The 24,503-nt window shown below is 40.5% G+C and overlaps 1 protein-coding gene across 3 annotated transcripts; it reads right to left on the bottom strand.

Moving 5' to 3' along the window:
- Positions 1-1,722: 1,722 nt before the first annotated feature.
- On the bottom strand, positions 1,723-12,864 carry LOC136767678 (membrane-spanning 4-domains subfamily A member 4D). Of its 3 annotated transcripts, XM_066721622.1 has the most exons (9): positions 12,828-12,864; positions 12,575-12,634; positions 12,005-12,201; positions 9,755-9,852; positions 7,396-7,549; positions 5,261-5,374; positions 2,683-5,133; positions 2,232-2,574; positions 1,723-2,013 (listed from the first exon to the last, which is right to left on the bottom strand). In XM_066721622.1, exons 3-7 carry the CDS (start codon positions 12,182-12,184, stop codon positions 5,032-5,034), a joined length of 648 nt encoding a protein of 215 aa, XP_066577719.1. In that variant the 5' UTR covers positions 12,185-12,201; positions 12,575-12,634; positions 12,828-12,864; the 3' UTR covers positions 1,723-2,013; positions 2,232-2,574; positions 2,683-5,031. The 3 variants fall into 3 exon arrangements, with proteins under 3 accessions (XP_066577719.1, XP_066577721.1, XP_066577718.1); XM_066721624.1 differs by lacking the exon at positions 12,828-12,864 and having other exon boundaries at positions 7,396-7,470; positions 9,742-9,852; positions 12,575-12,821; XM_066721621.1 differs by lacking the exon at positions 12,828-12,864 and having other exon boundaries at positions 12,575-12,821.
- Positions 12,865-24,503: the final 11,639 nt, after the last annotated feature.

Below are 24,503 nucleotides of genomic sequence, written 5' to 3'. Positions count from 1 at the left end.
TATGGAATGTGCAGTGGCCATCTACAATTTCCTGGAGCTTTTACAGTGCATATTATGCATATTATTTTACAGTCAAATTATGTTTCTTTCCTGCCGCAAGTCATGAGGGTCAATCTCCAGTTACTAGCTACATAATGCATACATTTTGTTGCTTTTCACAGAATATGAAAGTCATTTTAGTTGTCATTTTCCTGTTCTGTAATTCCGGTTGTTTATAGAATACAAAGGTCTGCATATATCTGTTATTGTCCTGTTCTGAAGTACATTGAGTTTATAAATATTTCTGTTGAATATTAACTTACATAAATTGTTAATTCTACATATCCCTCCTTTTGGTCCTTGACCAATCTTAAGAGAAGGACAATGGAAATATTTTGCATCAATTGTGTGCTATATGAGCTAACTGTATTGTTTGCTTCATTATTTTTATTTGTAATTTGACACATCCACCAAAACACTTTATAATTGAAACTATCAACACAAGGACTTATGCTACTGCGGAGCCATTTGAGCTGTTTCACCATATGTTATAGATTCCTATAATCTGGGAAACCTAATTTTAATATTTTAACTTGTTTCTCCACCAAGTCAACCATCACTTCAGTTTGTTAAAGATGCCGTGTGACTATCTTTAAAGCCGCGCCCTCGGCCTACTGTGTCTCAACGAGAACACCAACGTCTTCTTCAAATGCACCTTTGCCAACTATGGATCAAACATCGGTTCCTTCAGGATATGATTCATAAAGTGTATATCTCCCATGTGGAATAAACTGGTCATCTGTAGAAATAATTTGTGGTTTACACAACACCAGAGATCCTCCTTATGAAAGGCATTTCTTTCACTGCATATATTAGCACGTTGTAAGGTTTTCAGTATATTCTGCTAAAATGTTTTGTCTGTAGTATAAAGTAAATCATCACAAAGGCTTCTTTCAACTCCTAACACTAGTTCTCTTTTTTCACTTAATGTGACAGGAGAGCTCAGAGCTAACCTGTATTTCCATTTTCTGTAATATACTTCTTACTTCTTCAGCAGTGTAACCTGGGATTTACTGAACCACTACTGAACAATTCTAGAGCATGTCATGAATGCTGTCGACCTTGTTAGTGAAATGAGTCAACATTTTGTAACATTGCTCATTGGTGAAAGAAGCAGAAGATTGTATTGGCTGCGGAAGTTTTCTCAGGGGTCCAAGGCCCAAGGCTGCCTCCCCTCCTTCCCAACTATTTTGGCACATTAGCCAACCATTAGAAGCTGGAATAGGCGAGAATGTGGAAAGAGTGGGACTTGCTTGTTTCCTGTTCAGCACGAGTATAAATTATGGTTTGAATGATCAAGTGGGATTCTAGGATTCCCCTACCATTCATCCTAGAGAGGTCAGATCTACATCCAAGATGAGATCCTTGTGAGGTTATGCTGAAGAGAGGGAGAGAAATCCTCCTGCCACGAGAAGCTAAGGCATACAGGGCTCCCCACCCACCATACATTAGCAAGGTGCCATCTGCCATGCCATTGAGCCAGCGGAGGTGGACTGTGCTTGCATGCACACAAAGCTAGAAGTGTTCCTGTACGCCACAGAATCATAGGCAAGAAGTGAAGTCAAGGGAATTGGGATAATCCATTTCTAGAACAAACACTGGTGTGCATTTGGCTTCATGGCATCAGCCAGGATGGAAGAATACACTTGAAGGCAGAGAAGCTTGATCAAAACAGATGGTCAGTTAGTTTTCCTAGAGCTTTATTAACACATGGAACAAAGATCACAAAGCATGTGGGAGCCAGAGAAGTACACTTCTCCCAAAGCCATGTCAACTCAAAAGTAGCATCAGCCTACACAAGAGGTCAACATTTACTCAGATGGCAGGGCTTCAGAGAACCTGCATTTCTGGACTTCGCCACTTCTGCAGATAATCCAGAGGACTCCACGATCATACGACACATGGCTGCTTATTCCAGCTACCCTTAGATGTTCCCACCCACTGTCAAAGGGGTTACAGGCACTGACACCACTCCTGAAAGGCAAAAGGGAGAAGTCAGGAGCCAGAGCATTGAGGCTTCTAGAGATGGTCCAAACAAGCCCCTTGACAGGACGTACTCTTGTCCAGTCAGTTCATACAGAGGCTATAGTCAAGCATCTCACAACCTTCCTCTCCCCAGTCCAATTCGACTAGCCATTCAAACCCATCCATTAGCAGCATAACCTTCTCACATTGAACAGCTGGAACCTCACCTTTTGAATACCGAGCCATGTTTGTTCACTACATGCACTTCACCATCCGCACTCACTTCCACCATGGACAAGGAGCCTGGAATGCAGTACCACTTCTCGGGGCCAGGACAGGAATCCCCACTGACAACAAGCGTGACATGGCTTTCATCTAGTTTGTTCATCCCATAGCACCCAACAGGCCCACAGGAGTAGTACTTAAGCTCGCCTTGGACTGCCATCCAGGACCCACTGCAAGAGCCAGCGTAGCGCAGTGCAGGCCTGTGGTTTAGACAGACAATGCCACTGGAGGGATTGCAGCTCACCACAAACTTGTCCCCACCAGCATCAATCTGGTTCAGGTTGCCTGCCAGAGGAATGAAAGAGGGTCTACATCAAGAATGTGACCTAATAGACAGCTGGTGCAGGTTGAGATTTTAAGCAAGGGATGCAGTAGATCACATCCAGGCCTTACCTGGATTCACCTGGACCCAGCCTTTTTGAAACCACTTGAAGACCAGGCCATCAAGGCCAACTCTCCAGAGCCCAGCAGGCCCTACACTGACCTTCTTCTTCTTATTATTTTTATTTCTTGGCACACGCCCTTATCCAGGGCGACTTACAACATAAGTGCAAAAATACAGAGAAGTACAAGGCAATCATTACAAATTCAACTTAGCTAAAACATAGCAATTCAAAATACATTTTACAAATTCCAATTCCAATTTACACAAGTACAGTAAAAGACTTCCTACATCATGGACGGTGAAAGCTATGTGCTGTCAAGATGTAGGGTTACAGACTAGGGCTACGGGAAAGGGAGCAAGGAGGAAAACAATCAAGAACGCGAGGAGCATAATAAGCTGAAATTTTATCTAGCAGGGATAGATGACCAATATTACAAGTGGTGTCAGAAGAGATGCGTCTTGAGTAAGCGCCGGAATGAGGTCAAGGGCTCTGCTGTTTTGACTTCAGTGGGCAGGTCGTTCCACCACTTAAGGGCCAGGGATGAGAAGGAGCGGGCTCTGAAGGAAGGAGAGTGACATGGTTACCAGATGCCTCTAGATCAACCCAACCATCATCACAGAACTCCACGACTTTGCCCTCTTTCAAGATGCCACACACTCTGCCAGCACCAGCATCAATCTGCTTCAGGACACCAGGGACAGCCTCACACTGCAGGGCTTCAGCTACCCACACTGAAGGGAGAGGGATCCATTAGAGCAGTACGCAGTCACCATCTCCATGTGCATCTCAAGCAGAATACATTTCATCTCCATAACTAATAGGATTTAGATTGAAAACAACATTAATCCAGTAGAAGAGGGCTACACAAACTACAAGTCTTCAAACAAAACAGTAGCTAATGGGCTGTGTGAAACACTTACCTATGCCAGAACCCACCAGCAAAACCACAATGACAATCCCTACTCTCATGGTTGTTGCTAGTCCCAGACAATTGATACAAAGGAACTGTTCACACACAGGCATTTGAATACCAAGTCCACCTTTAGACACACCTGTCTAATCGATGGTTAATTGATTAATTGAGATGCACAGCTTCAAAGGAGAGACCTAATTAGTCATAATCTTCTTAATGAACTCAACCTATATGACCATTGGCCAGGGTAGATGACATGGCAAGTGGCACCATTTGCTTTGACAATTAAATGATTAACATTTCATGAGAGACTGCATGTGTTCTTCGCAAATGTCTATTTCCGCCATCAATACTTATTAGCTCTCAAAATTCCAGCTGCTGTCTGAGTTCTGTTTTCATTGATTTCTGGTCCGTATTGGGTCAGTTGAGTCATGACTTTGTGTCATGTTTAAATTGAGTGATTCCATTAAGTATTTGCCACTCCTAACTGGAATTAACTGGCAATTTTATTTGAATGAACCGTTGGTCAATCTGTTTCTAGCAATACACAGAACCTGGCATATCAATCAATCAATTTTATTTGTACCTTCACAGGGTAGCCACAGAGTGCTTTACAGACTAGTAAACATACAACAAATGTACAGCAAAATAAAAGAATACATAAAAAATACAATAAAGTTAAATTAAATAGAAACAGTTTCATTTAAACAGTTTACATGATCTAAAATAGTGTAAATGAATATTTAAATAAATAAACCATTTAGGAGAGGAGAGAAAAACAAAAAACTCCTCTGGATGGTGTGTAGGAGAAAATAAATCTCTGGGGGTCCATGGCTTAGGGCCTAGGCCTAATGGTTGCCTCCCCTCCAGGCAGTATGGTTGTTACAGCAGCAAGGTGATCAGAAAGTTCTTGATCGGTGCTGTGGTGCACATGAATTGGATGAATTACATACATTGAGAGAGTACGTTTTACTTATGTGGAAGAAACTCAGCCTATAATCAGGTTGAACAATGAATCTAAAAACATACAAAGTTGCTCTGACTCAATACAGAAAGACAGAGGCTTTTATACACAAAAAGTAAACAATTATCTGTTTATAATTAAGCCATCTCTATGTTATCTTTAAAGCAAGCTAAGCAGAAGATATAGAGACGGAGAGCTCCAATTGGAACAAGTTCCAGAACGAGACCTGTTACTTTAATGCTAAATTATAGAACTTTCCATAAACACTCATTACAGCTATGTCTTCAAGCAGTGACCTCAGCTACGCTTGCTGGGTATCTGTGGTTTGTTCCCCTGATTCAGCAGGTTAATAAACAGCACTTGGGATTCTAAGGGGAGCAGCTGGACGAGCTTTAAACTGCAAGATGACAATGCCGAGGTGGCCTGGTGTGGCAAGGGAGTGGGGGGCCTTTGTCAGTGGGTTGGTATGGAGTGGGGGGTCACATGGGGACACTGGAATCATCTGGGTCCACCAATGGCTGGTAGTCCAAGGAGCTGGAGCCCGTCATTGGTGCCTGAGGTTGCTGGACACCCATGGCCTGCTGGAGAAGGAGAAATAGAACAAAGAAAAGGAGGAAAAGGAGAATGTAGAGAAAATGTTGAATATCTGAAGCTAGGCAGAGGGGACAATAAGAGTTGACCAGCAATGATAATATCTCGGTCTCTCACCAAACGCTTGTCTTGGAAGATGGCTTGGCACCCGAAAGCCGAGACAGTGACGGCAATGCAGAGCTCCAGGAGTGAGAGAGCAATCGTCAAGCCCACTAAGCCATTGTGTATAGTCTGCAAGAAAGAATCACAATATAACACTGCAATAACTCTTGCTGGAATCCTGCATCCTGTTTCCAAGCCAGCTCCGGCCTGAGATTAGATTAGATGTAGCTGCTCCCACACTGGGAACTAGCAGCACCAATATTATTGCTTAACTGGAACTTTGGAACCTAGTGCCATTGGTCTGAAATTACAATGTTAGCCTGCTGACCTCAGTAGATTATTTGCCTTTCCTAAATGTTCTCCATCAGTTTCCACAGTAACAAAACAACAAATAATTCACCTGAAATATGAACACAATTAATTCTTTGCTTTGATTTCTGCATAGCCACCACAAAATCAAGGAAGGTCATTTTGCTTTTCAGGTACATTTGGGGTTGTTGTATGTAGCGTTATGTTGGGTGTATTTTAGCATTTTAGCTCTGAGCTGAAGCACTGATCTAAAGAATACCTCTCCCCCCCAAAGTTATCAGATTTCCTTAACTCATCAGCTTGGAACTGGTTTACATCAAAGTGACAGTTTTGGGGAGGATGGCACCGAGAATAGGCCAAATAGTTTGGAATCCTGCTATGAGATGTCTGGAGAAAGGGGCCTGTAGGTAATAAAAAACTCTTTGAAATGGATGAGAGCCGAAATCCAGACACAGAGCTACGAACCCGGGCCAACCGGCATTTCCAAAAGATGGCATGGATTGACATCAGTCATAAATCAAGCCCCCCTCCAATAGGACACTGGGGGCTGAAACCGAAATCCAATCTCAAAAACTCAAGAACCAATCACCTATTGACTGGACAGACATATAAAGAACAGCGCACAACCTCTTTCTCTCTCTCTCTCACCTGAACCAGTAACTCGCTGCCACAGCTCAACCTGTAGCTCTGTAGCCCGAACCGGAACTAGAAACCAACCAAGTCTTTGCCGGCAACAGAAGAGTTAAACTCGGAGAAGGAGATTGAGCCGTACGAAGAATTCTTTTAAAGGACTTTATTAAATAAAGAACTTTACAGACTGCGCATGCCCGCCTGTGCCCACCTGATCAGTGGAGTTTTACAGCTGGACAAGTCGACTGTATACGAAAGTGTTCAGTCATTTAAATAGCTATTTGAGTCTTAAGAAACTTGACCCTTGGAACAAACAGGGCCCGTAACTACGGTGGAACCCTGCTTACAAAGAAGATTTTGTGCTAAACTGTTTTGTTGATAATTTTAGAAATAAAATCTGTCAACGCCAAGAAATATCTTCTCATTCCTGTTTAACTGTTTAGTCTGAAATTAACACACATTAATAGACATTAGATTATTGGTGGCCCTGCCTATCCTTAATCATTGAATAATAATCAGTTATTATTAGGAAATTGTGGTAACAAGTAATGATAGGATCTTTCTCGGCACCTAAACGCAAATGAGACTGATATATATATATAACGAGAAGTTACCTGACATTAAATACTAACCTGCGTAGTTATTTAATGTCTGACTAACAACACTAATGAGAGACTCACCTTCGTCTTACTAACCGGTATTGTAGTCAATGTGTTTATAACCTTTTTTGTTTAATGATTTGTGTGTTATCATATGCGATCCCATGGTCTTTGATTTGGTCACGGAAGTGATTTGTCTTTGATTTGTTGATCTAGAGTTGAATTTTAATTAGTTTTTCCCTTTTGTATAATTAGTGTAGTGCTACATTTAGTCTTTGTTTTTGAATAAATTTGACAATTTATATCTTTGGAATTGGTGTCTGCGTCCAATTATTACAGAAATTGAGTTCTACAAGATTCCAGGATTCGTGATAAGGTGATACTATAAATTCACTTCTTTAATTGAAATTTATAAGTGTACCTTACGCTACATGTACTTATCTCCAGCACTGAAGAAATGGGTCTTTCTCTATCTTCATATTCATCTCAATTTTTTATAGATTTAGCTGCGACTTTGAACACCGGGTCTGTGCTGGAGCCGGGCTAGAAACAGTGCACAGAATTCCACCAGTAACAAATCAAATTATGAATTTGCTAAAACAAATGACTCACCCATTGACTCTGCATGCCTCTGCATTCATAATAATCATAACTGGGATCTTCATATGTACAGTTGGGATACTCAGACTCAAATTGGAAAAAGAAAACAATGATTGAGATCTGCCGAGACTGCACTGAAAATGTTGAGGGCCAAAGCGGTAATGACCTGAAAAAGATGGTGGAGAGACACAGGATAAGGGGAAAGTCTGTAATCAAACAACATGTTACAATCATGATTTTGTCTTTTGGCTTCTATGGGGTTGATTTTTAGCATAACCTGCAATTCACTGTGAACTCAAATGGTTAATATTGATGATAAATGGACTGGATATGGAATAAAGTAACAGTGGTCATAATACTTTTCATGCAAAATTAGATTTTTGTATGTAGGAATTACACTAACTTTTGGTTATAAAAAATGCCAAACTAATGTCCAGACTGTTTCAACAGCCCAAAACCTTACAGGGATAGTCCAGAGCCTGCCCTATAGACCTGTATACATCAGCTACTTAAGAGAATTTGAATGTTGACTTAAGTAATAGACACATATGGCTTTAAAACTTCACTAGGTGGAATTTTGAAAAAAATGGAAAAATCTGGTAGCAGCCATGTTTCAAAATGGCTGCCAAAATCCAAGTAGGCCACCTATAGAACCTTTGGTCTTTTCCACCAAATCAAGGTTGCCTCATTGATTGAAAGGCTTATGAGGTTAGTTTGGGTCTAGTTAATCGTAAATTCAAGATGGCTGCCCATATCAACTAGGTGAAATTTACCGATGGTCAAATCTCTGAATCCGTTTGACCTAGACAAATATAGGAGGTGTCTTTCCCCAATAATTTGAAATACTATTCAATAAATGTGCTTTGATATGTTCTTGAGTGTCAAATGCATCTTGAGCTTTCCCAGTACATTTCCCCTGCTTTCTTGGAGCTTGCAGGTTCTAAAGGGGAAAGCTGCCGTTAAAGGATTTGTGGCCTGTTTCTGCATACAGAAGTAACAACATAAGCAATGCACAGGTCAGCTACCAGAGCGCCTAAGCTGGTTGTCCATCCAAAGTACCACATTCCTAATCTAGCCAGTTCTACAGCAGCGTTCAAAGAATATTAAGGGAAGGTCACACACCGGCTAGTGGCTGCGCTCACCACAGACAAGCGCGGCGCCCTCTCGGCATGCACCCAGAGAGCCCCCGAGAAGAGGTACAGAGGAGGTAAGGGGGAAAGCTGTTTCAGTCCCAAGGATTTGAGTGTATTACAGTAAAAAAATAATACATCATGAACAATCATCCTCCTCACACTTGCATATCACGTTAACTGAACTTAATGAAGCCAAACTCTTGAGTGTGTGCTCACAATCACTGGAGGACTGAGACCTTAAAATTGCTTTAGTTTCATGACTCAACACTGCTGGGACACTAAGCCCCAATAAGTGTAGCTATGTAGCTGTTTTTCACTTCCTCAATCCTTTAAAATGAAAACATCCTGCAAATGTGTGATTGAAGTGAAATGCAACTGATTTTCAGGTGTACCTCATGAGAAGATACCCATCTTGTGCCACACTGACTGTATTGGGCTAGGCTAATTTCTGAAGCATACGAAGTAACACGGACCATTGACATTGTAAAATGCCACCTCACTTAAACTTATAGGACATCCTGCATGATTGTTTGAATCTGATGTATTGCCTCAGCTTTTATGAACCTTAAGTGAATGGGGCCTCTTCATTCTTAAATGAAAGCTGAACTGCAGAACACAATAAACCAGACAAAATCAGACATAATTTGCATACAAAGAAGAAAATAGGAGTGCTGATATTATTATTATTATTATTATTATTATTATTATTAATTTTTTTTTTCTTGGCAGATGCCCTTATCCAGGGCGACTTACAACATAAGTGCAAAAATACAGTTAAGTACAAGGCATCAATCATTACAAATTCAAGTTAACTAAAAGATAGTAATACAAAATACATTTTACAAATTCCAATTTACAATTTACACAATTACAGTAAGTGAGGTCCTACATCCTGGAAGGTGAAAGCTAAGTACTGTCAAGATGTAGGGTCACAGTCAAGGGCAACGGGAAAGGGAGCAAGGAGGACATCAATCAAAAGCACAACGGGCATAATAAAACTGTGAAGTGCTATCTAGCAGGGATAAAAGGACTAATATTACAAGTACTGTCAGAAAAGATTATAACACACTGGTTGGTAGTCCATTTATCTATATACAGTGATACGTACTGCTTTTTAATTACTTATGAGTATTATTGAATTAATTAAATGACACTTGCACTGAGGCTTGCACTGAGCTGGAAACATTGGTACAGACGCAACGGGAAAGGTTCAGATAAGACTCACTGATACGGCATACCAGCACAGCACTGCCAACAGAACAACACGATACTCGATCGCTAGCACTGCAATCAGGCCAGTGAAGAAGTTGAATAATCCGAGCATAATCTGGGCTGCCTGTTCAGGTAACAAAAAACAGGCAATACAATAATAACAGTGATCAAAAATACAAACCACCCAATATAACTTTAAATAAATGGGCGAGTCTCTTATAAAGCTCTGAAAAACATTAAGAGACCACTTAACATTGATTTCTGAACTTGGAGTGGTCTCTTAATTTCTTCCAGAGCTGTAGTTAAGTTATTTGACTGACAATTTTTGGCAAAGTGATGTGGTTTATACAGCTGACTTTTCACTGCAGCATTCTGGGTAGAGTACCTTTGCTCAAGACCAGAACTCTAACCTCTACTCCACTGTGCTGTTCAAAGAGGTCTGTATATTCATGACAAGCCTCTTCCAACACTGTCTCAAGTATCACAAGCTCAGCTCCTCATGGACCGCAGGTGTCTCCTACTTGTCATACCAGCTGGAGCGCTCAGTTAATTATTTCCTCAATTAGATATTAATTGGGCAGTAGTGTGGAGTAGTGGTTAGGGGCTCTCGACTCTACTGCTGTTGTACCCTTGAGCAAGGTACTTTACCTAGATTGCTCCAGTAAATGCCCAGTTGTTATACAAATGGGTAAATGTGATATCTTGTAACAATTGTAAGTCACCCTGGCAAAAAAATTGAGTAATAATTAATAACACCATATCAAATGTGGATGATGGCATATAGTGGATTGTAGAAGTATTCACCCCTCAAGGACTTTTTCACATTTCAATATTTTACAATCTGGAATGAAAATGGTATTAATTGGGATTCTCTCCCTTTGATTAACACCACATACAAAACATTCTAGGACACTCAGCCTCTTGTGTAAAACCATGCCAGTGTAGCCTTGGCTGTGTGTTTAGGATCATGTGAACCTCCACCCTTGTCTAAGGTCTCTTTCAGATTGAATGAGGTCTTTCTCTAGGATTTTCCTATATTAGGCTCCATCAACTTTGGTCTCATCCAACCAGAGAACCTTTTGACACAACTTTGCGGTGTCTTCCACAGGCCTTATCAAAACATGATTTTGTGTGTAATGTCTTTCTCCGTGCCTCTATTCCATATAGCCCAATTTTGTGGAGCACACAGGTATTAGTTGACATATCAACAGTTTCTCCAGTCCTGGCCATGGAACTCTGTCCCTTCAAAGTTACCATTGGCCTCTTGATGGCTTCACTCTGACCACCGACTTCCTTGCCCGTTAACTCAGTGTTAGTTGATGGCCTGCACTAGACAGTCATGGTTGTGCCAGATTTCCTTTTAAAAAATCAATAAATAATGGATTTAACTGTGTCCCAGGGAATGTTAAAAGTCTGGGATTCCTTTTTAATAGCCCAACCTTGACAGGTGTTTTTCCAAAACTTTCTCTCCTTGGCCTTCATGTTGCTTGGATGTGCTCTCTGACATCCTCTTTGGGCCTCCAGAAACGGGTGTATTGAATCTGAGATCATGTGACACTTGATGGACTATATTCAACTAATTTCTAACTAATACTTCTGTAATCAAAACTTTTCAGTTTTGTATTTGTAGTTAATTAAAATTATATATATATATACACACACACACACACACACACACACACACACACATACACACACACAGCTCTGGAACGAATTAAGAGACCACTCCAAGTTCAAAAATCAATGTTAAGTGGTCTCTTAATTTTTTCCACAGCTGTGTGTATATATATTCAACATGATATAATACTGTGTAGATCAGTGACATAAAATCCCAATTAAATACATTTTAGTTCCAGATTGTAACACTACAAAATGTCCAAATAGCTCCTCATGGGTTAAATACTCATGAAATCCACTCTTTTTTATTCACTCAAGGGACTCTACTTATAATTTCCAGTGTGTTACAGGATTGTTCTACTAATCTATTTATTCTGCTAATCAGATATTTTAAATTAACTGCAACTATGGTAAAAATAATAATAATAATTAAAAAAAAAATACTCTGTGCCTCTCCCTATATTGACTCAAGGCTCTTCAATGCTCCAACTTTAGTGAAGCCAAACCAATTTCAAAAGTGAAAATAAGCAAATTATTGTTACAATAAAGGTTTCAGGTAAGTCACTGAGAGCTGAACCTTCAAGAGCAAGGTTTAGGACCACTGTATTGTCAAATGCACAAAGGCTGCCATAGTTTGGACAGTTATTGAAGAGTCTCACCCCCATGGCTTTGGGCTCTCCTTTCAGAAACGTCTTCACGCCCCTGGAGTGCTGGCTCTGGGAGCCCCCGGCTGCGGTGCTCTGTGACTGGGGGGCGTTAGAGACAAAAGCGCCCTGGCCCTGCGGGTAAACGTTGGTGTTGATCACCAGCCCGTCGGCAGTCGTCACAGAGCTGGACATTGTGAGCTCCCGTCTATCTACAGAGACAAATATAGAAACTCAAAGACATTACAGATATGCTGCAGCGCGTAACTTTGGGAAATAGTTGTCGACTTCTTATGAATAGTTACATGTTGTTACCTCTTATACATACAACACTGAAGAAACATAAACATGTTTGAAGAGAAGTCACACTAATGAAGGTGTGTCAGAACATGCGAAAAAAAGTACGTTGTACAGTAGTTTAAAATACACTACGTTTATACCACTACTAGTAACAATGTTTGAAAGCACCGATTAATTTAAAATACACAATTACAATACACCATTTTGTTTCACAGTCTATCACAGCAGCACACATATGCCAAGTTGTTTTACTGACGCATTTAAACAATATCGTCTTTCACTCACGCTGTGCTCGCAATAGTGCTGAAGTGACACCAACAGCAACCCGTCCCACGTCCTGTTTATCTACAGAAACGCCACACAGGGATAGCAAAAGCACAAATAACCAATTCTCTTCCACACCAAGATGTAGAATTAAATATGCACAGAACCGGAACTTCTTCCAATTAAACAGAACGTCTCACTCGTATCCCTCACTGTCCCCGATAGATATGTTAAATAAACTAAATCAAATGAAAACTGGTAAGAGGCAGCCTACCGAAACTGCTTCCTTGTGAGTGCTAATCCTACCTCCTAAACACCCCCCCTCTATTCTACAGGGAAATTGCCATACTGTGTTGCACAACTCTGTCTTGGAAGCAGTTCTGTGCAAGCAACGCGTCTTGGAAGGACAGTCTGTTTGGGTTTTCATTCCATCCCAGTTCTTAATGAACCAATTATGTATGTAATGTAATTAAACATTTCCCAGTTCCTATGCTGGACTGTCCACCGAATATTGTTTATGACAAACCTTTCTGTGCCTAAATACAATTCGACTGTGTTCACAGTTATGTTAAATTAACTAAACACAATCAAAATATTGTATGTGTGCGAGTTAAAATGTATTTAAACATATTGTTTTGTGCAACTTTTTGTGAAAACATTATTTTTTAACTTTTGTGTGAAAAATCAATCATTGAAAACAGAATGCAACATTTTAATAATAATAATAATAATAATAATTATTACTATTATTATTATTATTATTATTATTATTTTATTTTATTTAATATACTTCTTAAATAAACCTTTTTTGAATAATACAATAATTTATTGCTGTAAGCAAACATAACATTTTGAAGTAACAGTAATCTCACGGTTTAACTAATAAAATTAGTTTTGAAATGCAGTAAAGGAAAAACTAAAAATCAATTTAAAGCAAATCTGGTTGTCTTGCTTTGCCAGCTTGATTTTCTTCCTCGGTATTTCTGCGCCCTCCTGTTCTGTCCTCAGACAAGTCAAAGCCATTCTTCGATTACATTTTCTGCATCAACTTGCTGAGCAGCTTCTTGAGTGTTGATTCTGTGAAAGACAGAAAGCTGCAGTGTAAAAGCACAGTACGGACATTAGCTTCTAAATGGGTAGAACCAATCAAAGTTAGATTTGTGTAATTCAGTAAATGTTTTTTTAATAAATGTAAAACAAGCTTTAAACATAATTATACACCACTAAACTCATAAAATTACTTTAATTGAACTTATATTACTTTTGTGTGAATATTTGTGTAATCTTTTCCCTTTTAACTTATAGAATATAGGTCAATGTACTTTGAAATAATAGGGGGTCCCATTCTAAGTTAATCATGCATACTGTATACCGTACTGCTTTTAATTAAATCAAATAACTTACTCTGAGCAATCTGTATGAAGTGGACACATGTCTTTGTTACATTAATACCAGCCCCCAATCTGTGCCCCACTGAAATTGTATCCACTGACCACTACAGATATTTGACTGGATTTTTATGACATATTTTAACCAATTCTGCAAAAATAAAAATGTTTCACACTTTGTTAATGAATAACACCCATACATTGGACATATGCAAACAAATGTTACAAAACTAATATGTAAAAAAGAGCTGTATTCACATACATTGAGCTTGCAGAGTTTCATTGGCTTGAAACCTCATTTAACTCTTCAGTACCAGTTAAGCTGTTTGGATAGTTCTTGTGAAAATACTTATTTCTGCCACCAGTGGGAGCAAGGTAGGACATCTGAAAGACAGAAAAAAAAATACTGCAGGTTATCACAAATCACATATCAAATTATACCACCTTTCTGCAGTATGCTTTCACAATATTTTACATTAAATAAGTTACTTTAACAGCAGATAATGCATAAACATAGTCTTTCATACCCCATACTTCATACTCCTTTTGTATGAAAAAAGCATTGTACATGTAACTAACACTTACAATTTCCTGCTTCAGGTTCACTTCCTGGATGAGTCTTTCCTCCAGGGCATGCAGGGAGGCCATGTCCTCTAGTGGCAGGAAGTCAACATCTGGTTTTTGGAGCAGTGTTGATTGTAGAAACTGTTTAGACACTGTAGAACAGCAGTGTTGTGCTTAACTTGCAGTTTATGCTATGCACCATTAGCAGAATGTGCTTCTCAACAGCTGCGATATGTAACAAAGAATTTGAAATGACGGGTGATACATTTTCTAGGAAATGTGTTGTACATAGCAGCACATATACAGGAAACTGGCACAAAGAGCAATCTTTTTTTTTTTTTGGTCATTGATCATGTGTACTTCAATAATTGAGGAAATGATTGCCAGTTTCCAGCAAACATTAAATATTAGTTCTTAGTTATTTGTAATAGCAAGTGTGGTTAAAATTATGCATTCAATTGTATATCTTTGTTTCCCCTTTTGTTTTCTGCTCTCATAAAATAACATTTTATTCAAGCAATAACAAGGTATACAAGATATCTTAAAGTACAAGGCATCTGAAAGCTGTTAATGGTCTCAATGCATTTGATGCTGAGGATTAATTCAAGTGAAAATGGTCAAAACAGTGGACTTTTATTGAATGTTAAATGTGACAGTGTCCTCTCTTAAGGACCTGTTGCCTGGGGGTGATGCTATTCTGGGTGTGTCCAGTGCCATTTCAGATAAGAGAGGCTCTGTAGGACAAGCAGGACAGAGACCAGTCTCACAGACAGTCTGTCTGCTCTGCATCTCCATTTCACCTCTTCATCGCTCACAGCTGAACTATATTCAGCATCCTACACTCATCTTCTGACATTGATGGCAAGGGAGCAATGAGGGGCTGTAGAGACACTCAACGGAAAGGACAGGTTGATTGAAAGGCATAAAAGTAGCAGATTTAACACTATTTTAATAGAATACAAAATGTAATAGAAAGATTACAGATCAGATCAGATCAGACCACTGGATAGAAACACCCACCAAGAGTGAGATTTCATGTTTCTGCCCGTGTGTTACAAGTCACCTACAAACTGTTGACAGAGTGGACGAGGGTCTACAAAAGAGGTTCCCCAACCTGGAGTCATGACAATGTCAGGGTGAGTTTTGTTTAATATATATTTTTTAATTATTATTATTATTATTATTATTATTATTATTATTATTATTATTATTATTATTAGTAGTAGTAGTAGTAGTATTATTATTACTATATATGTTTTGTAATTTTTATATATTAATTTGTAATTAAAAATATGATAAAATTAAGTTTAACACCTTAACCAAGCGAAAGTATAAATCACATTAACGGACATAGTAATACAAAATAATATATATGATACAAAAAACATGCCTTAGCATTTTAGGTGTTTAAATGGAGAAAAGTTTTGAAGCCCTGGCCTACAGAATCATTTTAAACCCCAGCGCACAGCATTGTCTAAGCCCTGCTAGCAGCTGTCAATGCATTTGTTGGCTCTGTATTAGACAAGTGTCTAAAAGTTGCATGAATAGATTAATAATACCCCTGTGCTACTGGTAAATGTTGTAATATGCATGTTTGAAAGTGTTTCTCACTTCATTTATAATAGACCCTTCCTGTACTTTGTTGCAAGCAAACAGTGAAATACTTAATAGAATATATATGGAATATGTTGGAAATGTTATGGAATGACATAACTCCATAAAGGTCACTGTTTCTATCTGTCCAATGTTGGTGTTGTGAACCAGAAATTACTGATTATAAGAACCTGTACAACATTTTTTGGAGTCTTTTTCTACTTCTGAGTATGTTAAATGTTGTAAAATGCTTGTTTGTCACAATAAAGTCACCATCATGTGTGTGTATGTATTGAATTTATACATTTGAGCATGAACAAATGAACAAATTATATATATATATATATATATATATATATATATACTTATATACTTTTATATATTTGAGTATTCACAAATGGTGCTTCACTGTGTCTAAGAAAAGTGGTGTTACACAAATAAATGTGTATGTGTTTTTTTTAAATGTATCCAGTGTCTCTGACCATTCTTGATGGGGAAATCGTCCCGAATTTTAGTTTTCTGACCGAGGGAGAGAGAGCTCCGGTCACAAATAGTAATTAAATAACAAGTGATTAAAACCCAGTCACTGCACCGTCAACTGGATCAGTTGTCTTCCTCAACAATCCCTCGCTGCACTGTATTGGAATTGTCCCCTTCCCTCTACTTGGACCATTGGGACCTACAGAGTGGTACCTCCTCTCCCTACAATACTGCAGGGACAGCAAACAATTCTGGTTCTGACTCTACCAACCCCTTCATTTCTACCTACCTCCAAATTCTGGGGTGGAACCGGCTCTGGTATGGGTACAGATAATGGAGGGAAAGCTGCCCACAGGGGAAAAGCCTACCAAGCCAGCTTGGGGCCAGCGAGCTCAATCCTTTCTCCCTCCCCTGCCTTTACTGCAGGAATGACCTCAGGTGCTTCCCAGGTCCAACAGGTCCACAAATGGAGTCGATGGATGGTCCGTTCCTGACTGTCCCATCACTCAGGCCAAATCCTATATACTGTACCCTCACCTTATCCATAACCCCAAAGTGCCTCTGAGCCCAATATGGGGCTAGTTTCCCTAGGACCTTACACCGGAAATTCAGCACAAATACCCTTTCCCCAGGTAAGAACGGAAGACTGCCCCCCCTTTTGTTCCGACGGCCCTGGTCCAGGGCCTGTTGCTGTTTTACCCAACCCACAGTGCGAGAATAGGTGGCACTGAGACGCTGATGGTGACCGGTTACCCACCCCTCCAGCGTCTGTGGCACTGCAGGTGAAAAGGCCCCTGTGGTCAAGTCCACCGGGAGCCAAGCCTGCCTGCCAAACAAGTAGTCAGTCGCCTCATGCATGATGTTATTATATGCATGTGCCAGTTCAGGAAGCTTTTCTGCCCACTTGTGTTGTTCATTTTCACTTAGGACCCTCCAGTAAGGAAAAAAAAGGTCTGATTCATTGCATCCCTTGGGGATGATATGGGGTAGTTCAGCTCTTATGGATACTGTACATATTGGCTAGGTCCCCTAATCAAGCTTTATTAGAAGCTGGTCCCACAATCACAAACGGTCGTGGGTGCCGTTTAATCACAGACTGGAACCACCCACACGAATCTCAAAAACAAATCTACAATTACCAGAATATAAGGAAAGTCATAATTCAGCCTTCCCAATGATAGGTGATCAAGAGCAACAATTGATACGGGGTATGAGGTGGCAATAGGGACCATGGGGGCTTCTGTCTCTGACCACGATATTGCCCAGGATCATTGCAGGCACCCCCCAGCATCTCGAATCCTCACCCAATTCATGCAGAAAATATCACTCCTGCAAAACAGACAATGTTCAAGCACTACTGGAATGACCGGTGGCTTCGTGGTACTGGACCCATACTTTCTGCTCTCGAGCCTGAGGGGCTATAATCTGTAACAAGGGGTCTCCACCCCAAGGACTCGACCTCTATGTAATCATCACCCCCTCCCATAAGGGTCAACTGCCGGCCACAGGTGAAACTCTGCATTAGTCGGGTACTGCTGTCTCCCCACCCAGTCCCAAACTAGTCGCATTGCTGGATCCTCCTGTTGCCAACAGACCCAGGGAAAATTCTCCTCCAGTACCAAATTATCGCCATCCATAACCCCTTCACGAGTTGGGTCCCCACAACCTGCATCTGCCTGTTCCCCCAGCAAGCTACACAAGATATCAGCATTTTGATTTGCAATAGGACGATAGGACTGCATGAAACCCATCCAGACTAGCCTCAGTATGCACGTAGAAAGGCTGCGTAAAGTTGGCGTATGCAAGGATGGGGGCACTCACCAAATTTGCCTTCAGCCGGTCAAGGGCCGTCTGACACTGGGGGGTCCATAATACGGGGGCACACTTCTTAGATGGCGCCGTCCCTACCAACAACCCATGGAGGGGAGCAGCTATTTTAGAGAAGGCGGGGATGAACCAGAGATAATATCCCACAAACCCCAGAATAGATTGAACCTGTGGCACCATGGAGGGCAGAGCCCACCCCTCCCGCCAAACACATCCCACCACTGGTGTAAGAGAGCCTCTAGAAGCCTTCGCTGGGCTGCAGTGAGCTCTTTAGAGTCTTCAGCCCATTCCACAGGGCCTGCAGACCCCCACATCTGGATACAACACACGTCCACTTCACTCAGCCAATAAGACAAAACCATGTCATGCTCCAGGTATATCTCCTACTGGTCAATACAGTACAGTTAAGCCAAGAGTCAGTGTTGTGGCACATCTAGAGGGTAAGGACAAAGATTAAGAATTTTAAGCGGCACTTTGCCCTGCTGCACCCATGCCACGGCCTGGGCCATGGCCCTCTGGAAGGTATGCAGTTGAGTATCTTGCCCCTCAAATAACTGTATCCAGGCTGCCCTGATAATATTCATGCCAAGAATGCCTTTGTGAGTGTTCAAATTCCCATCCTTTACAATAACCACTCTCTTCTGTGTTACCATCATACGGAATCTGGAGAATATTTGCCGCTTTAAGCTGTAGCCAAGAAATCGTGTTCTGATTCCCCATTGTGCGCTGCCCCAGATATCTTTTAAAGGAGGCTTCACTAAATAAAATGACTTGCGACCCTGTTTCGAGGACATATGGCAGTCTCACCCCCTCTACCAAGACTTCAACCCCTGGACACTCTCCCACTAAATCAGGCTTTTGCATGGCAGAGTTATGCCCTACCTGTCCCTCTCCCACGAGCCCTATCATGGTCTGGGGTAGTGCTTTAAAGTGTCTCGGAAGCTCTACATTGCAGGCAGTGTCTCTGCATATGACCGCCTCAGCCAAACTGTAGACAGACTGGTTGGCCATGCTCATCCCTCGTCAACCCATTAATCTGGGACTAGGGGGTGATGGTCGGGTGGTACAACACCAATTCCCACAGTTTCTTCTCTAATTACAACACTTCCTTCCTCAGCTCTGTCCATAGCTTTTCTCATAGGGAAGAGAGAGGTCACTGCCGGTACAGCAGCCTCTTCGGCCTTCCAACATGCTTCCGCTTCCAAGGCTTACGCTTCCTTCAACACCTGGGAGAAGGTGTTCGGGTCACCTGGGTCACCTGGCGCAGCAATAGACCAGCAAGAGGAGGTTGTGAATTAGCCCTCCAACAAAAACAGATGTGTCAATGTGCTATACACACAAGTCAGAATCCCTTCACAGAAGGGTTGGCAAAGCTCCGAGTTTGCTGACTCTGGCTCCGGAGTGGCTCCAGAGGTTCAGCTCTGGCTCCAGGCTGGCTCCGGAGCTGATGGAGGCCCCCTGCTCCAGCTCCAGGCCAGCTCCAGCAGCCCCAATTCCAGCTCCTAGTATAGTAATTAACAGAGCCACAAAAAACAGTGCAATCTAGAATGGGATCATTATTTATAACGTTTTTTAAACTTGTGTTGCTTTTCCAAGATGATAAGAGATATTGATATAGAAATCTGGTTTTAAAGCTGCAGTATTTTATTTTTCTCTTATTTTCTACAATAAATAAATATTGTTCTTGTTAAAAGCTATGGGTAAACAAAATGTAAAACATCAACTAGTATATAGGTAATATATATATATATTATCGATTAGAAATACTAACACAGTATGTGTCACTTGGTTTCAATTTACTCTGATCTGTAATGTTTTGTACACTCATGTTTAATTATGGTGGCTTCTAGCAGTTACTTGATATTTACTATTACTCACTCATGGATAGGTAACGGTTTTTCAGAATTATTTTTTCAACATTTGAATAATTCAGTCTTGTTCTCTGATTAGGTCCCCTGCTTTAGAGAACAGTCTTTCACTTTCCATTAATGTTGCAGGAACACAAAAGAAGACGTGACAGCTGTGCCAACAAAGGCAATGAATCTTTCCAATCGTTCCAGTGAGTTAAAGGGCAGGAGTTCAAAAGCTCCCTCTTTGCAGCATACTCCTTCAGCTCATTGTGCAAAGCAGATTATTCCATGTTTTCATCGTCTTCAGGGCTGCTGTCAGAAAGTTCATAAATGCTTCCAGATGTACAAGGTCTCTTAGGTGGAACTGGATAACCTCCAGTTGGTCCACATAGAACAGACAAGCCTTTGGTCCGTGGGTCGAGGAAGGTTGATATCTGACAATCAACATCATTCTTGAATTCAGATAATTTTGTTGAGACTTGACTTAAAAAATAATAGTCTTTCAAGGCAGATTCAGACATGGTTTCACTTTCAGGCTTTCCAAGCAATCTGTGAATTCCAACAACTGTGGGATAATGAGAGAAGCAGTCCAGAGTGCGTCGTGGTTGCTTCTTGCAATGGCTTGAGCATCTCGCACACTTCTTCTAGAAGCATCTTATTTTCAGCAGTAATGCTCAGTGCTGGTCTCCTCAGTTTCACAGCTGCAATCTCTAATTGTTCTGCTTGTTGGACCACTTTTTCAATCATGGGTAAGCTTGAGTTCCATCTTGTCACACATTTTCTGTGGTTCACATCCAGTTTCAGTCAGATATACCTGAACATAAGCACTCCAAGCACTCAGTGACTTCAAATAGGTAGCTATAGATCGACCTCTTCCAATCACTGTAGAGATTTCTTCTGCTGGAGCTTCCTTTCCTTGCCTGGGAACAATAATTTCCTGTAGGCAGAGGTATAAACCATGTGCCAAAAAAGAGCACATTTTCAACTGCAAGATACTGCAGGCACATAATACATTGGCTCCACTGTCAGTGACAGCACATACCACTTGCTTTATGTTAAAGGAGTCCAGCACATTTTGCACTAAGGATGCAATGTTCTGCCCAGTATGGAATTCATCAGCAGGAATGCAGGCAATGCATTTTGTATTTAAATTCCACTCCTGCAAATTCCAATTCCAACAAAGTGGCATGTTATTGCAAGAAACTGCTTCTGATTTTTGGTACAGGTCCACAGATCAATAGTTATGGCAGTATGGGATACAGACATTAGTTATGTTTTAAAGTATCCACAATGCTGGAGTATGCATTGTTTAACAGTGTTCCAGAAACTATTTTCCTTTTCTTTCTGAAAAGATTACAGTTCCAATTAAGCACATCCCAAAAGTACATTTATCTTTAAAGAAAATAGTTCTTTCCAAAACACAGCTCTCATAAGTAATAATAATACATTACATTTGAAAATGCTTTATGCAAAGAAAATGATTATGAATACTGTAATTAAAAAGCTTTGTAAATAGTATTAATATGTACAAAGGTAAATGTGTTGATAATAACATTCTAGCTCTATCCTCTCTAACAAGAGAGACAATAATGTAACAATTGAGTATTCCAATATTAATATTTGCTCCAGTAACCAACTGTATTGGCACCACAATTTATATGTACAATTAACTAATTGTAACCCCAAGTCACTCTGGATAAAGGATTCATCCAAATTAATGAATAATATAATACTCCATATTTATTTCTATATAACAATGTATTTGAGAAACATGGGCATATTTTCTACATAAATAAATATATTTAAACATAAATTCTCTTACCTGAATGCAGGTGATTCTACTGAAGAAAAGGGTTGTAGATCAAGGGCAATCCATTCCAGTATAGCTTTGTCAACATCATGTTGTTTTTCTGTTGAAATCTTTTTTTTTCTTTGTTTTTTAAAAACATTTGAGTGATGTCTTTCCAGATGACTTTATTGATTGAAAGATTTCTCACTCAGATGCAAGAAACAATTGGTGGAAATGTAGATATCTCCACTTTAGATGACTGAGCCATTGTTTTTTCCACATTGATGTTTTTGGTATAGATAGACATTACATAAATATTCTTGAACTTCAATAATCAATTAGTTGAATTACTACTCAATTGAAAATCTATTAACATTAAATTGCGCCACATAATCTAAAGCATTACCAAATAAGGTTTTATGTACTAAGAGCTGGTGTGAGAGCTCATATTAATTTATAACCCCCACAACAATACCTATGAAGTAATATATTGTGTGAATTCATGAAAACATAATATCTGGGTGAGTTTAATGAAGGGGGGAATGAGTGGAGCAGCTCCATGACCTCAGCTCCAGCTCCAGGCTCCGGAGTGCTTTGATGAGCTCCGCTCCGGCTCTAGCACTGCCAGGTCCAGCTCCACTCCGACTCCGGAGCACAACTAACAAAAACAGTCCAGCTCCGCTTTGCCTCAGGGTCCTGGAGCTGGCTCTGGGCTCCGGGCTCTGGGGCCGGTGGACAGCCAACCCTACTTCACAGTCTCTTGACAGCAGACTTTATTGAGATTACAATTTTAAGGATAAAGGTATGAGATTGGAGTAATTTTCTCATCCCTTTTCTCAAGTAAGAGGTATCCCTAAACGATATTCTGTGATTTGGCAGACAGAGGTTGATAAAGTCACAAAATGTGTAAAAAAAGTTAAATTGTTGAGCTTAATTGTGTTAAGTTGGAATAGCTTCCACTTTTTTATCCAATGATGAAAGCAGTAAACCAATAACTGGGTAAGATGTTAGAAGGTGGAATCATTGAGGAAGTGAATGAATGATCAGACTGGATTTCAAATATTCTTCTTCTTCCCAAGAAAAACAATAGAAGTGAGATTATGAAAAGAGAAGTGAAGAAAGCAGTCATTAGAGAATGTCACCAAATGTCTACCATAAATAGCTTACTACAAACAATGCAAATATGCCAGGAAGTGCAAGCAGAGTTAGCTCCAGAGTCAAGAAACCCGACTACATTCATTACACATAGGGGATGCTATTCTGAAAAGTCCCAATTGGATTATCCAGCATACTTCAGGCTCGATGCAGTGATAAGTGGGACTTGGAGCCATATTGCAACAGAAGCAGAAACATGGACAGGACAAGCCAATCTCTTATTCAAGCCATTCACTGAACCCTACAAAGATACGCTACTCTCAGATAGAGCAGGAAGCCCTTGGGTGCGTCTGGGCAGTGGAACATTTCAGAACATAATTATGGGGAGGCAAGTTCACTCTTAAAATGGATCATCAGTCCCTTATCTATACGTTTAATCCAGATGCTTCTACCACGTAGGATACAGAGGCTTGGCATTATCCTGCTGGAAATAGCCATCAGAGGATGGGTACATGGTGGTCATAAAGGGATGGACATGGTCAGAAACAATGCTCAGGTAGGCCGTGGCATTTAAACGATGCCCAATTGGCACTAAGGGGCCTAAAGTTTGCCAAGAAATCATCCCCCACACCATTACACCACCACCACCAGCCTGCACAGTGGTAACAAGGCATGATGGATCCATGTTCTCATTCTGTTTACGCCAAATCCTGACTCTACCATCTGAATGTCTCAACAGAAATCGAGACTCATCAGACCAGGCAACATTTTTCCAGTCTTCAACTGTCCAATTTTGATGAGCTTGTGCAAATTGTAGCCTCTTTTTCCTATTTGTAGTGGAGATGAGTGGTACCCGGTGGGGTCTTCTGCTGTTTTAGCCCATCCGCCTCAAGGTTGTGCGTGTTGTGGTTTCACAAATGCTTTGCTGCATACCTCGGTTGTAACGAGTGGTTATTTCAGTCAAAGTTGCTCTTCTATCAGCTTGAATCAGTCGGCCCATTCTCCTCTGACCTCAAGCATCAACAAGGCATTTTCGCCCACAGGACTGCCTCATACTGGATGTTTTTCCCTTTTCACACCATTCTTTGTAAACCCTAGAAATGGTTGTGCGTGAAAATCCCAGTAACTGAGCAGATTGTGAAATACTCAGACCGGCCCGTCTGGCACCAACAACCATGCCACGCTCAAAATTGCTTAAATCGCCTTTCTTTCCCATTCAGACATTCAGTTTGGAGTTCAGGAGATTGTCTTGACCAGGACCACACCCCTAAATGCATTGAAGCAACTGCCATGTGATTGGTTGGTTAGATAATTGCATTAATGAGAAATTGAACAGGTGTTCCTAATAATCCTTTAGGTGAGTG

The sequence above is a fragment of the Amia ocellicauda genome, chromosome 14 (assembly GCF_036373705.1).
Source record: "Amia ocellicauda isolate fAmiCal2 chromosome 14, fAmiCal2.hap1, whole genome shotgun sequence".
NCBI classification, from domain to species: domain Eukaryota; kingdom Metazoa; phylum Chordata; class Actinopteri; order Amiiformes; family Amiidae; genus Amia; species Amia ocellicauda.
This window is presented reverse-complemented; position numbering and strand designations above follow the sequence as displayed.